This window comes from Hydra viridissima, unplaced genomic scaffold (genome assembly GCF_058129835.1).
Source record: "Hydra viridissima isolate aposymbiotic clone 2 unplaced genomic scaffold, HvirCarnegie_v1 scaffold_1, whole genome shotgun sequence".
NCBI classification, from domain to species: domain Eukaryota; kingdom Metazoa; phylum Cnidaria; class Hydrozoa; order Anthoathecata; family Hydridae; genus Hydra; species Hydra viridissima.
In genome coordinates, this window is record NW_028324300.1 from 3160001 (window position 1) to 3172232 (window position 12232).

The window sequence follows — 12232 nt, forward strand, 5'->3', positions numbered from 1 at the left end:
TGTCTATAAACTATTGAGTGTTTTTGTGAGTTTTCTTGCATTTCTTAATGCAATCACGTTAAATTCTCAACTAAAGTTTGTTAAGTAATCTTACGTTTGATTTTACTCAAAATGGAACTCTGAATTTAACATTAAGGTGGTGTTTTCTTAAATTGTAATTTAAATCTAAACTTTTTGTTGATTTGGGAATAGAAAGCTCAGATAAGTGTGCTATTAATTGAATCAAAAAATGTTTCGTTTCGCCCAAAAGAAGCATAATTAAGACAATTTAAATAGAAAGTTGGAAAATTCGCCACTAAAATATTGTAAAAACAACACGGATTTTTTTTTTAAATTCAAAACTGATTTCAAGGCTAATATTTTCTAAATCTTTGATAACTCTTGTAATGTACACTCTTTTAATTTTTTTTTTTTTTTTAATCAAAATTTTATCCTAATCTAACTCTACTAAGGAGGATTTTCACCTGTAGCCTTTTTTCTGATATACCTAAAGATAAATTGCATTAGGATTAGCAGTAAACAAAAGTTAGCAAAAGTGGAATCCGAAGACTACTTTAAAACCGCCCCCCTACCTACTCCCCTCCCCACGCCGTTTCTAAGTTTATCTAGCTTTTGTATAGCTTCACCAGAGGCTAAGGGGCAACGCAACCAAATCATTTAATTGCAAAGGTTTTGAAGAACTTGTGCTGGTTTCTAAACCAAAATGAAAATGAGTTTTCAGGTTGTGTTTGAAACCAAACAACAAAAGTGTTTCTTACTCAATTAGCTCCTTTTTTAAAATCTAATTCCTCAAAAAAAATTAAGGTTTTTAAGGTTTAACACTATCGTCAGTTATAACTTGCACCCCTCAAGATCAGCAACAAGTCCTTATACTTATTACTTAAATATTCTGCCTTACATAAAAAAAGGAACGTATCCAACAAAACAAAAAATTTAGTTTAGTTCGTTTTTATCTTTATTAAAAGTTTATATATCTAAGTACTAAAGTAAAATTTAGAAATATTATCAAAAAAATTGAAAATTGAAATTGAGTATTTTAAATTTTTCAAATCTGAAAATAGCTGAAGTAATAAATATGAAGACAAATGAAAGAAAAAACACTTTGGCACTCTTAAAAAAAAGCCTGGATATTTGTTCATATAAAATACAAGCTTTTTCATGAGGCAATCTAAAGCAAACAAATTTTTTTGTTAAAACTAGTTTATAACGAATATCATAGGTAAGTTTGTTTGTTACATATGAAATGGAGGTTTTGAAAAAAGTACGATTGAGGAATATTACTTTCAAATTGTATTTTCGCGCATCAAAAATAAAAAGTCTATTGTTTATCAGTCGTATGATAGGACACATGAAACATTCGTTTTAAATGTCAACATTGAATTCAGAACCATCGTCACTATAAAAGTTCTAAATATTGTTAACAAAAAAAGGAGAAAAGCAGGTTTCTCAAATGTAATTAACAGAAACAAGAAAATCACTTTGTATAATTCCCTACTGAAACTAACAAAATAGACTATGGCATAGGATTTATCTAGAAATTAAATTCATCGTAATTACATTCAATAGCTAATGATAAGGCAATCATCTCAAGACCAAAAGATAAGCTTGTAAGTTTATCATTTTGGTCTTGAGATGGTTGCTTAAATTTGCAAACCTTCCACATTTACTAAGAAAAAAAGTTATAATATAAAAGGTTTATAACAAATATTGCAATAAAGAAACTTACTTCATTGATTATGATTTTTCATGGGGAGAATTAGTGATTGATGCAGATTGAATTTTAGCTATTCTTTTGGAAATGGTTTATTAAAGTAATCTTATCTTAATACATTACAGTAGAATTGATTCCTTGATTCCTACTTTTAAAAAACCATGTAACAAAGCTCCCGAACATTAAAACAAACACAACAACGATACGCAAATAGATTAGTTTTGAGGACATTCCTGAAACAAGCATGCAATCGCTGAAGGATGTCAAATTCGTTTGAAGAAGACTCGTTGAAGAGTATTTTTAAAAATGACTAAGGCATTTAAATGAAATATTTTTGTTTAATATATAAGCATTGATGAAACTTTTTTATTTAAAAAAATATGTTTCACTCGATGAATAATAAACAAGCATGACAAACTTAAAACATGAGTGTATTAAACTGTGAATACGAATTATAAACACTCCATAAATGATTATATTTACTTCAGTCATCAAAGAATACAAACGGATTGCTAGTTAAAAAGAAAGTTTATTTTTTTACCACCATGAATGTAACTTTGCACGTTGAAACACATTTTTTTATAGTTTGGAAGTTTTTTCAATCAAAATTAAGTTAATAAAAGACATTCAACCGAAGCGGAGCACCTTAGTTCTCCGTTTAGTAGGGTACTCCATCCGTTTTGTCCATTTTCCGTTTAAAATAAGATAAGAAATAAAAGCTTACTTCACTTAACTTATTTTTTTTTACTGTTGCTAAAGTTTAATAGATTATATAGCTACAATAAAGTTCAGCATTCTTCGTGAATATCTCGCTATTAATGAATTGAATACTTTCTTCAAAAGAAACGCTTCGCTATTTATTACCGTAAGCTAAAAAAGTATTTTAAACTTTTGGATAGCTTTTAAAGTAAGTTGTGAAAGCACGCGGACTAAGATTCAGGGAGCACGACAAATTGCTTTGCCATGGTCTATAAAGATGTTCACCAATCAACTGATGAAAGTGTTGTCTTTAACAAGGATTCCTTAAGCTGATGATTAATTCAGACTTTGGCGAGACAACGAAGAGTCAGCGAAAAAAGTTTTGAGTGGAACTTGTTATTATGCGAATTCTAGTCGCCTACATTATGAATATTGTCGCCTACCCTTCAAATATACCATATAAGGTATATAACCAAAAGTTGTAAATAAAAGTTTTAGACCGACATAAGTACATCAAGTGCAACATTCAGTGCGAATTTAAAGCAAGAGCACGAAGGCTTTTAAATATTGTTTTGTCAAATCTTTATTTGAACCTTCAGTCATTTTGCTCCCCCGTCTCTGTGATCCCTCAAAACATGCTTCAACTCGTTTTTCTTTTTTTTTTTGTTTTCTTCTGAAAATCACTTCTGTAACTTCGATAAAGATTGCGATCTCGTTTTGCATATTTAAACAACATTCAAGTAAAGATAACTAAGTCACAAGTAAAAGTTTAAAAAAAATAAGATCTTTTAAAGTGAAGCCATGATACTGCATGAGAATGTAATGGAATAATACGCAGTTTTAAAAATATATTTACAAATTAAGTTTATTTCTTTAAAAAAACCGGTTTTACTTGTAAAAAAAAGTTTAGTTAAATTGTGTAACACAATCTTGGATATAAAGTATTAAAGTAGTTTTAGTCTGCAACATACATTCGGTAATTAATATCCGGTTATCATTCTGTAGACGATCCTATTCTCAAATGGCAGGATGTAATTACCATTAACCGAAAATTACTTTATTCAATATATACAACAACACAAATTGCAATACAAGTTACAATGCTAGCTTCTACTTTTTAACTACTTTGTAAACCAAACTAAAATGCCAATGCGTAATAAAATAATTCATACTGACGTAAAAATAAAAACAGGTATTGTGCAATTGCATTACCATTTATTGATATTGTAACTATTTCTTAGTAAGAATATTTTAATCAAGTTTAACTTTTGAAAAAAACCAAATCTTGCATAACCTTAGCAAATAATACCGATTCCGTTCAAATTGCAGCAGTTAGTCAGTACGAGTCACTTTCGAGTTACTGCGAGTAAGTGGCTGATATTATCGTTAACTGATTTCTGTTAAAACGAATCCTGGCCAAAGTTTGATAAAGACTCTTAGTCGAAGAAACTCTTTTCCGAAAAAACGGGAGTCTCAAACTTTACTAAGATTAGTAGAATAATTAATTACTTTAAAAAGGTGTTCTTAATTGAGAACTAGCTTTCTCGTAATTGCCCTAGGTTTCTATGTAAACTACTTCTATACGCCATTTAGCCCGCCGCCTTGTATGGATTTATTTTTACGTCTCTGGCAGGCGCTATTTATTGGAGAACTTCGCTTACTAGTTAACTTTTACTAATCTTATTGTTTTCATTTAGCTGTATACGTACAACTATTATACAGGGTGACCACAAAGTATCCGCACACGAGACGGTTTCATCTTGTGAAAATATAAACATAAAAGCACTTATGTATTTTCTTATTTATTTTCTTATTTATTTACTTATAAATTGTTCCTTGGGCTCAAAAAGAACTTGGAAATCGTATTTGGACGTTCATGCAAGATGGAGCTCCAGCCCATAAAAAGAAGACAGTTCAGGATTTTTGTGCGGCAACTTTTCCTGATTTTATCAACTTTTCTCAATGGCCGCCATCGAGCCCCGATCTTAACCCGATGGATTTCTCAGTCTGGAGCGTCCTAGAAGGAAAGGCATGCCAAAAGCCGCATAAAAATATTGAAAGTTTAAAAAAATCACTACTGAAAGCTTGGGATTCTCTGGACCCTGCCTACTTGCTCGCCACCGTCGAAGCATTCCCGAGACGCCTACAGGCCTGTTATTTTGCTGATGGAGGAAAATTCGAATTCAATCTTTGAATCATAATTGTTATAGTTCAATAAATGTTTTAAAATAAAATTTGTGTTCCAAATACTTTCTACATGCTTTTTATTAAGCTCTTTATCTGTGCGGATACTTTGTGGTCACCCTGTATGCAGACATGCAAATACATACATGCAGCTGCATGTCTGCAAGTATGTAGTGGTAGCTACATGCATATAGACATGTTACCATATGCATGTATCGTTTTCATCATAAAAAAAAGAATCATGAAAAAGTTATCAAGTTTGCTTAAAAACTGATTTGTAACTTAGAAGCTCACAAACTCACTACATTTTTATAAATGAAGTTTATCAATCATAGCAAATCAGGTGCAGTAAGCACTAAATGCATAACAAAACAAATTTTTTTTCTATAAACTGTACGAAACCAGGAAGCATTGTGCATCGGCTTGGGTTTTTCCACCACTACTTTGTAACCTTGTTTTTTAAGGTCAAAGATTTTTTAAAATAAAGTTTGCATGGAGTGAAACAGATCACTTTGAGAAGGCTAAAGTGTCGAGTCAATATACAATAGAGATGTTATAAATGAATATGTTCCTATTTTTAATTGGTAGCAATTGTATGTACCATTATCAATCATTAAGCTTTGAAAATGCGGACATCCATATTATGAAACAGCATGATTTATTCAGCTATATATTTCTTCAGCTAGCCGCAAATAATCCATCATTCACTGTTCCGACTTCGTTGAGGACGCAGCAAAGAAGAGCTTTTGTAACTTTTTTCAATTTTACTTAAAGATGAAGGAACTGCTGCTGTTTTTGGCTGCGTCCTTTTCTACTTTTCTTGTTGAAGGTAATTTTTCATTGAAGTTGTTTAAGAACTTTTTCTATCGATATTTTCAACTTTTAAGTCTTCGTCATTCAACAAAAATATTAAATACAAAATAAACATTTTCCGAAAAGTTCCGAACTTATGTATATTACATGTAAATACTGTAGTATATATATATATATATATATATATTAAATATATTATTTATTTTATATATCATAAATTTATACTTCACATATATTTTATAAATTTTTATGTATTTTTATATAATTTTGAATGTTTACATAAACTTTATTTTTTATAAAACCTATATTTTTTTATTATATAAAAAAGTGTATACTTAATTAAATATATAATATATATTCTTTTAATGTTTTGAATTAATACAGTTTTTCTTTTAAAATATTCATAAATTGTTTACTAATATATTAATATAATACATTTACATATTTATATATTGTATCCTTTTATACGATTATAGTATCTGTCACTATATATTACTTTAATTATGTATTATTTATAATTATATGTAATATATATATATATATATATATATATATATATATATATATATATATTATTTTCATCCTTTTATATATTTCTTTATATATTAAAATGTTCACTTATTTTATGTTTATATACTTATAAAATTATACCTTCCCTATTTTTAAAAGAAAGTTGATTTTAAAGTTTTCCTTTTCATTCAAAAGCCCACATTGGTAAAATCTATTCATTGGAATCTATCAACTATCCAGCGTATCGAATTGGTGTTGGAGCTGATGGCATAGCGTCTATTCTTTTAAACAGCGTGGAGGAGTTTCGCATCGTCAAAGGTAAAGTTTACTTGAAACAACCTCTTAAGAAGAATATTTTATTTTTAATATGGACTTTTGTTTCTTGTAATCAAAGTGTTTGTGGCAAATATATATATACCTTCTAGGTTTAAACGGACAAGCCAACACTGTTTCCTTTCAATCCGTAAAAGACTGCGACCAGTACTTACGTCATCAAAATTTCATTCTTAAGCTGCACACCATAGATAGCTACTCCGATCTGTTTAAAAACGATGCTTCTTTTATCATCCGTGAAGATAAATATTATCCTGGCTACGTCTCATTAGAGTCCGTAAACTACCCTGGTTTTTTCCTCAGACATCAAGATTACACTTTGAAGTTGCACAAAGAAGACCCTTACACTGAGCTTTACAGAAAAGATGCAAGTTTTAAACTTGTGCAGTTGAGTAAGTTTAGTTAAACTATAAGTTTTAGTAAACAAACTCGTGAACATTTTGCAACCGATGCAAAAATATATTTTAAAGTGAATTTCAAGCGTTATTTGTTTTACTTTAGTTCACTTGGGACGACCTTACTCACTTGTGTCCCTGAATTATCCACTATATCGTGTAGGCGTTCTGAACAGTGTTTTAGGACTTGGTTTGGTTAATGTAGCAGGAATTGTTTTGGGCGGAGCAGACAAGTTTCGAATCGTAAAAGGTTATTCAAGTTTATAAAAGATTTCCGTTTGTTAAGCTCTTTTGCAAAAGTTTTGAATCAAATTGCGAAACATTTTTATATCATCATCAAACTTGTTCAAACTTTTTCATCAAACTTTATTCTCATTTTTTTCATTTCACATAATTTTTCCATTAGGTTTAAACGGACAAGCCAACACCGTCTCCTTTCAATCCGTAAAAGACAGCAACCAGTACTTACGTCATCAAGATTTTATTCTCAAGCAACACCCAGTTGATACTTACTCTGAATTATTCAAAAACGACGCTTCATTTATATTGCGCCAAAACAAGTACTTTCCAGACTACTTTTCTTTGGAATCTATAAACTACCCCGGGTATTTCATTAGGCACCAAAACTTCATCTTAAAACTGCACAAAGAAGAACCCTACGATGATCTCTATAAAAAAGATGCAAGCTTCGAGCTTCTACCACAGTTTATCTGATGGAAAACACAAAATGATTATTTTTTTTGTGGTGGTGGTGTATGAGTTGTAAAGGTTTTTCTGATCATTGTAAACTTATAATTTTATAATCTTAAATTATATTTATAAAATCATTATAAAACGCTTTCATGCAAACTGTTTCTTTTCTTTTTTTGGTTTTCTTTTCTTCATTTTTGCAAACTTTATTTTGTAATGCGACATCCGTAAATGTCGATGCTTGTTTTTATACTTTGTTGGTTAGCGCTAATTGATGAAAATTAGGTTAAAGGAACTGTAATCAAATTATTATTCATATGATAGTTATGTGCAACGCCAAAAAAGGTGAGTTTGAGTCGAGTATTCAGTTATTAAGTTAATAATAAGGGTCTGCGTCTCGGAATCGTTTTCTCGAAATGAACCGGGACAAGCACAACGAGACGAGAAATGTCTCGGAAAAATTTCACGAATAAACTGTCCCGGAATAAAGTTATGAACCGGGACAATAAATTTTCTTTCGGAATTTAAAAATTGTGTCCCGGATGCCATCGTCTCGTCTCGTCTCGAATAAAAAAAAACGAGACGCAGATGCTTAGTCCATAACATTATTTAGACATATTTCTAATTCACAAGCATAGTTTTCGTGCTTTTTTCTCTCAAAAAGAATCAAATAGTTTTCAAGATAAATGTTGAGGAGGAGACCACCATATTCAATTCACAAATGTGGACAGTTTAATCGGAGCTCGATTTTAATATGCACTAATGTTGAAAATGTTTGCTCGCCAATGCAAATTTCATACCATCATTTAGAGAAAATGAAGTTTTGGAAAAAATGCAAGTTCAATATTGGGAAAAGTTTATTTCAGGTTGCCCCCGTCGTTAAATTCATCTACAAAAAATAATCTTAAACGAGATTTTTAATATTCTCAAAACTGTGCAACAAAATTCGTTGTTGCGTTTCATTCATTTTTTGAGTGGTCAGTTATAGGAGTATGAGAACAAGACGAAGATAACGCTACGATTGCCTATTCAATTATTACGATTGCCTATTCAATTACTTTAAAACAAAAAACATTAAATGATGATCATTAAATAGATAAAAAATGTAGCGAACAGTATTTTAAAATCCAAACAATGAACAATCCTAAAAAAAAAACACAACCGTTCAAAACTCATATTTGTAAAAAAAATTTGAACTTAAGTGCAATTTTTTGCAGTGTCAGAAATTTAAATATTATATTTTTATATTTCGGAAAATGAACTTGCGTTTGAGATTATTTTTTTTTTTAGATGAATTTTACGACGGAGACACAACCTGGAATAAAATTTTTTCGAATATTGAACTTGCATTTTTTTCATATTTTCATTTTATCTCAATAAAAATATTTGCGAGCAAATATTTAAATAAATTTTATTGCTGAGTAAACATTTAAATAGCTTTTATTGGCGAGCAAACATTTTCATCACTGTTGCATATTAAATTGAGTTCCGTTGGTGAGCATGTTGTAACATAAGCCAAAAATGTGGCTAAAATATTATCTCCAAAACGGAGATAATAATTTAGGCCACATTTTTGTTATGGAAACTCAGGACCCCTAGCAACCGTGTAATTTTATTCAATATCAGTATCAATCCTTAAACAGGCCGATCGAACAGCACAATTTACTACAAGAAATAAGCATTTGGAAGGTCAACTTTTTGGAAATAAGAAAAATATTGCAACATATTTAGAAGATATAATGAAAAAATGTGAAATATTTTAATTAATTCAACAGAAAATGTAATATTTGTAAACTATTTTTAAACAATAACAAATAAATTGAAGCATGCTAATCGTCCAAATCAAGTAAATGTAAGGCTTCTGTGTATAACTCACTTGTGGTCCGTTTACATCTAAAATAACTTCATCATATTTGATTCACATATTACTGTATTTAGTCACTTCGTCCTCTTATCATTAAAAACCAGTTCTTTTATTAATGGATAATCATGAAACTCATGTGAACCTTTCTATTATTGAGCTAAAAGTTCTGGCATAATTTTAATGACATTTCATCTTCACGCAACCCACAAAATGCAACCCCTATTAAATTTTTTTTTACAACAATATCATGAATAATCGGATAATATCTCTAGGAAATGCGGTTAAACAAATTACAGTTTATGATATATCTTACCTTGTTGGTCAAGCTTATTCTCATGCTTATGTACCAAATAATATGATTAAAAGTTTTTAATGTACTGGGTTTTTTCCCTTAATTGCTTAATTGAAAATATCTTTACTGAAATTTATTTCTTAACTGCAAGTGTTGCTGATAAGCCAATAGTGGATATTAAAGTTTGGGTTTTTAATGATATTATCAAAGTTAAAACCACTCCTGGCAATTTGCCATCAACATCAACTGTTTCACCTAAAATAATACAACCTACCCGAAAGCCAAATAAGGAAAGACAGCTATTATTAAAAGATGTGAGGGAAATTTACGTACTTTTACTGATACACCTGAAATGAAAGTTATTATATATACAAAATCTTATAATGAAAATGTCAAAAAAAACCTCTCCAAGATAGATAAAACCAAAACCAAAACAGATCATTTTTAAGCTACAGTCTTACGCAAGTTTAAATTGTGAAAGTTATAATGAAATTGATTTTGGAGAAAATACACTTGATAATGAACTAGAAAAAGCAAACAAGAAAAATGAAAGAGTTTCGTGAAATTTGAAAGTGGAAAGAAATATTCTTGACATTATATATCAGAAGTTGTTTAAGTTTTGTTGGTTTAACAACTTAAATATCTTAAGAAGTCAAGGGACAATTTACACGAGATGAAAAATATTTCTGGTTTGTAATTGAAGATATTAAAATGAAAATTTTACAATCATTTTTTGGTCTAGACGCCATTATCTTATGTTTGATTTTGATTTGATATCTTATACTGTACAGTAATATTTATATACTATATTCTTCTAATTTCATATTTTTCATCATCTGCATTCTAATATTTCACTTAAGCATTATGATCATATTTAAATGAATATGGCTGCTAAATATTGTGGTTGTGGTGGGTTTTAAAAGGTTTCTATGCTACAAACCTATTTCAGATTTTTAATATGATCACATCATGCCATTACTTCCTATTGATAACAATACAATTACTTGAAATATAAAATTCCGTCAATTAAAAGTTTTTTAAAATCAGTGACCCTAGGTACAATTAGTCCATTTTTAATTGTACATAGGCCACCAACTAGTATTCCAAATTAAAGAATTATATTTTTGCTTTTAAATCTAAAATGATAATAACAAGTATTATAAAACATATTTTGCACAATTCAATCACATTTGAGTTTCCAACCTCAATCCTAACCATCTCATGCAAAGAGCATCCCAACTAAAAATAATGTGGCTAAATCGAAATAACACTGATAATTGATGTCATTTTCCTTTATTTCAAAAAAATATTTAAATAAAGTAAAGTCTTAAAGATTATGACCACAAAATATACTTTAAGTTACCGTTCTTGGTACAAGGACAATTAATGGCCCTTCGTTCAAGACTAGATAACCTCATTTAAAACAAGATCTATTAAAAAATCCAAGCTGAGAGGAGACTTACGTAATGTCGCATTTAGTAGTTATTGTTAAAAAAAAAAAAAGACTTGAAATACAATAAAAAAAAAACCTTTTTATTTTAAAAGAAATAAAACTATAAAAGAAACAAAAGTTTATTTCAGATCATCAAAAATTTTTTTTTATCTATAACGTTGCCGCGGCAACGTTCTCTGATAACTCGAAAAGGATTTTTTTTTTAAAAAAAATGGAAATTATATTTATAACACCAATCATCTGAGTTGCATAACTTAAAACTTGATATTTAAAAAAAAGTGGCATGGACTTAGATGCAAAATTCCCAAGATTGCAAGAATTGATTTTTGAGTTTATTTTAAACAACTTTGATTGATTACAAAATGATTTTATTAGCTTTTATTGGCATGAAGTTGGCCAGATGTTTTTTTAAAATACATAGCAAAGCTATATTATATTAAATATGTCCTAACAGTCCATGATTCTTTAGTAATAACACAATGGTTAAAAGAATAACATACCTCGGTCAAAGGTACAACGTCCATGTTGTACCATTGACCATTTAACTAATTTTTTAAAACGTTAAAAAATTATACTTCTTGGCCGAATAATAAAAAAGTCAAACGTATAATCTTTGCGCAAAGTATGAGAGAATAACAAAAACTTTGAATGGTTTAAATTGATTCAATAGTACAAACAAATAACACCATGAAGCAAAAAGTGGTCGGAGGTACAACAGGTTCCCCTACCTTAAACATTTTACTAATTTGTGATTAAATTTAATTTAAAATACTTACTTAAAAAAATCTTCTTTTTGTTATTCTTTAAATATTTTTACAGTTTTTGTAAATGAGGTATGATCGGGTGGTATCGGATACACGTTTGGAGGGTACCTCCGGACAACTTATAGTGTAATGAAAATTTACGAATTTTTCAGATAATGAAAATTTACGACTTTCCGCTTAAGGAAATTTATGAAGTGATGACGTATGATTTTGTAAGTGAAGGATCTTTGTGTATGCCTGGGGCTACATTTAACTTGAGTCTTGTGTTTCATCATATTTTTTTATTTAGTTAACTTAGAAAGCGGCATCCACTTACAAACAAAAAAATTTCAATTTCACTGCTTTTCATTTTATTTTCAATTAGTAAATGGCTAATATATATAGTTCTATATGATGGCGGTTTGAAAATGGATGCTTCCCCAAATAATATGCCAACCTTGTGTAGCAGAGAACTAAGTAGGGGTTTTAAAAAAAAAAAAAAATGTCAAAAATTAACAAAAAACATAATTCTTACAATTTTAAAC

The 12232-nt window shown here is 29.4% G+C and overlaps 2 protein-coding genes across 2 annotated transcripts in view; one reads left to right on the forward strand and one right to left on the reverse strand.

The window, feature by feature from the left end:
* Positions 1-1879, reverse strand: part of LOC149892913 (hemicentin-1-like) — a 26321-nt gene extending 24442 nt beyond the window's left edge. The window contains exon 1 of the mRNA XM_090084311.1: positions 1727-1879. Within this exon, the coding sequence (XP_089940437.1) occupies positions 1727-1731 (5 nt within the window). The 5' untranslated portion in view covers positions 1732-1879. The remainder of the gene's footprint in view (positions 1-1726) is intronic.
* A 3368-nt stretch (positions 1880-5247) lies between these two features.
* LOC149892914 (uncharacterized) lies at positions 5248-7511 on the forward strand. Its single transcript, XM_090094566.1, has 5 exons — positions 5248-5423; positions 6113-6235; positions 6343-6642; positions 6752-6895; positions 7052-7511. The coding sequence occupies exons 1-5, from the start codon at positions 5369-5371 to the stop codon at positions 7357-7359; spliced, it is 930 nt and encodes a 309-aa protein (XP_089950692.1). The 5' UTR covers positions 5248-5368; the 3' UTR covers positions 7360-7511.
* The last annotated feature ends 4721 nt before the right edge of the window (positions 7512-12232 follow it).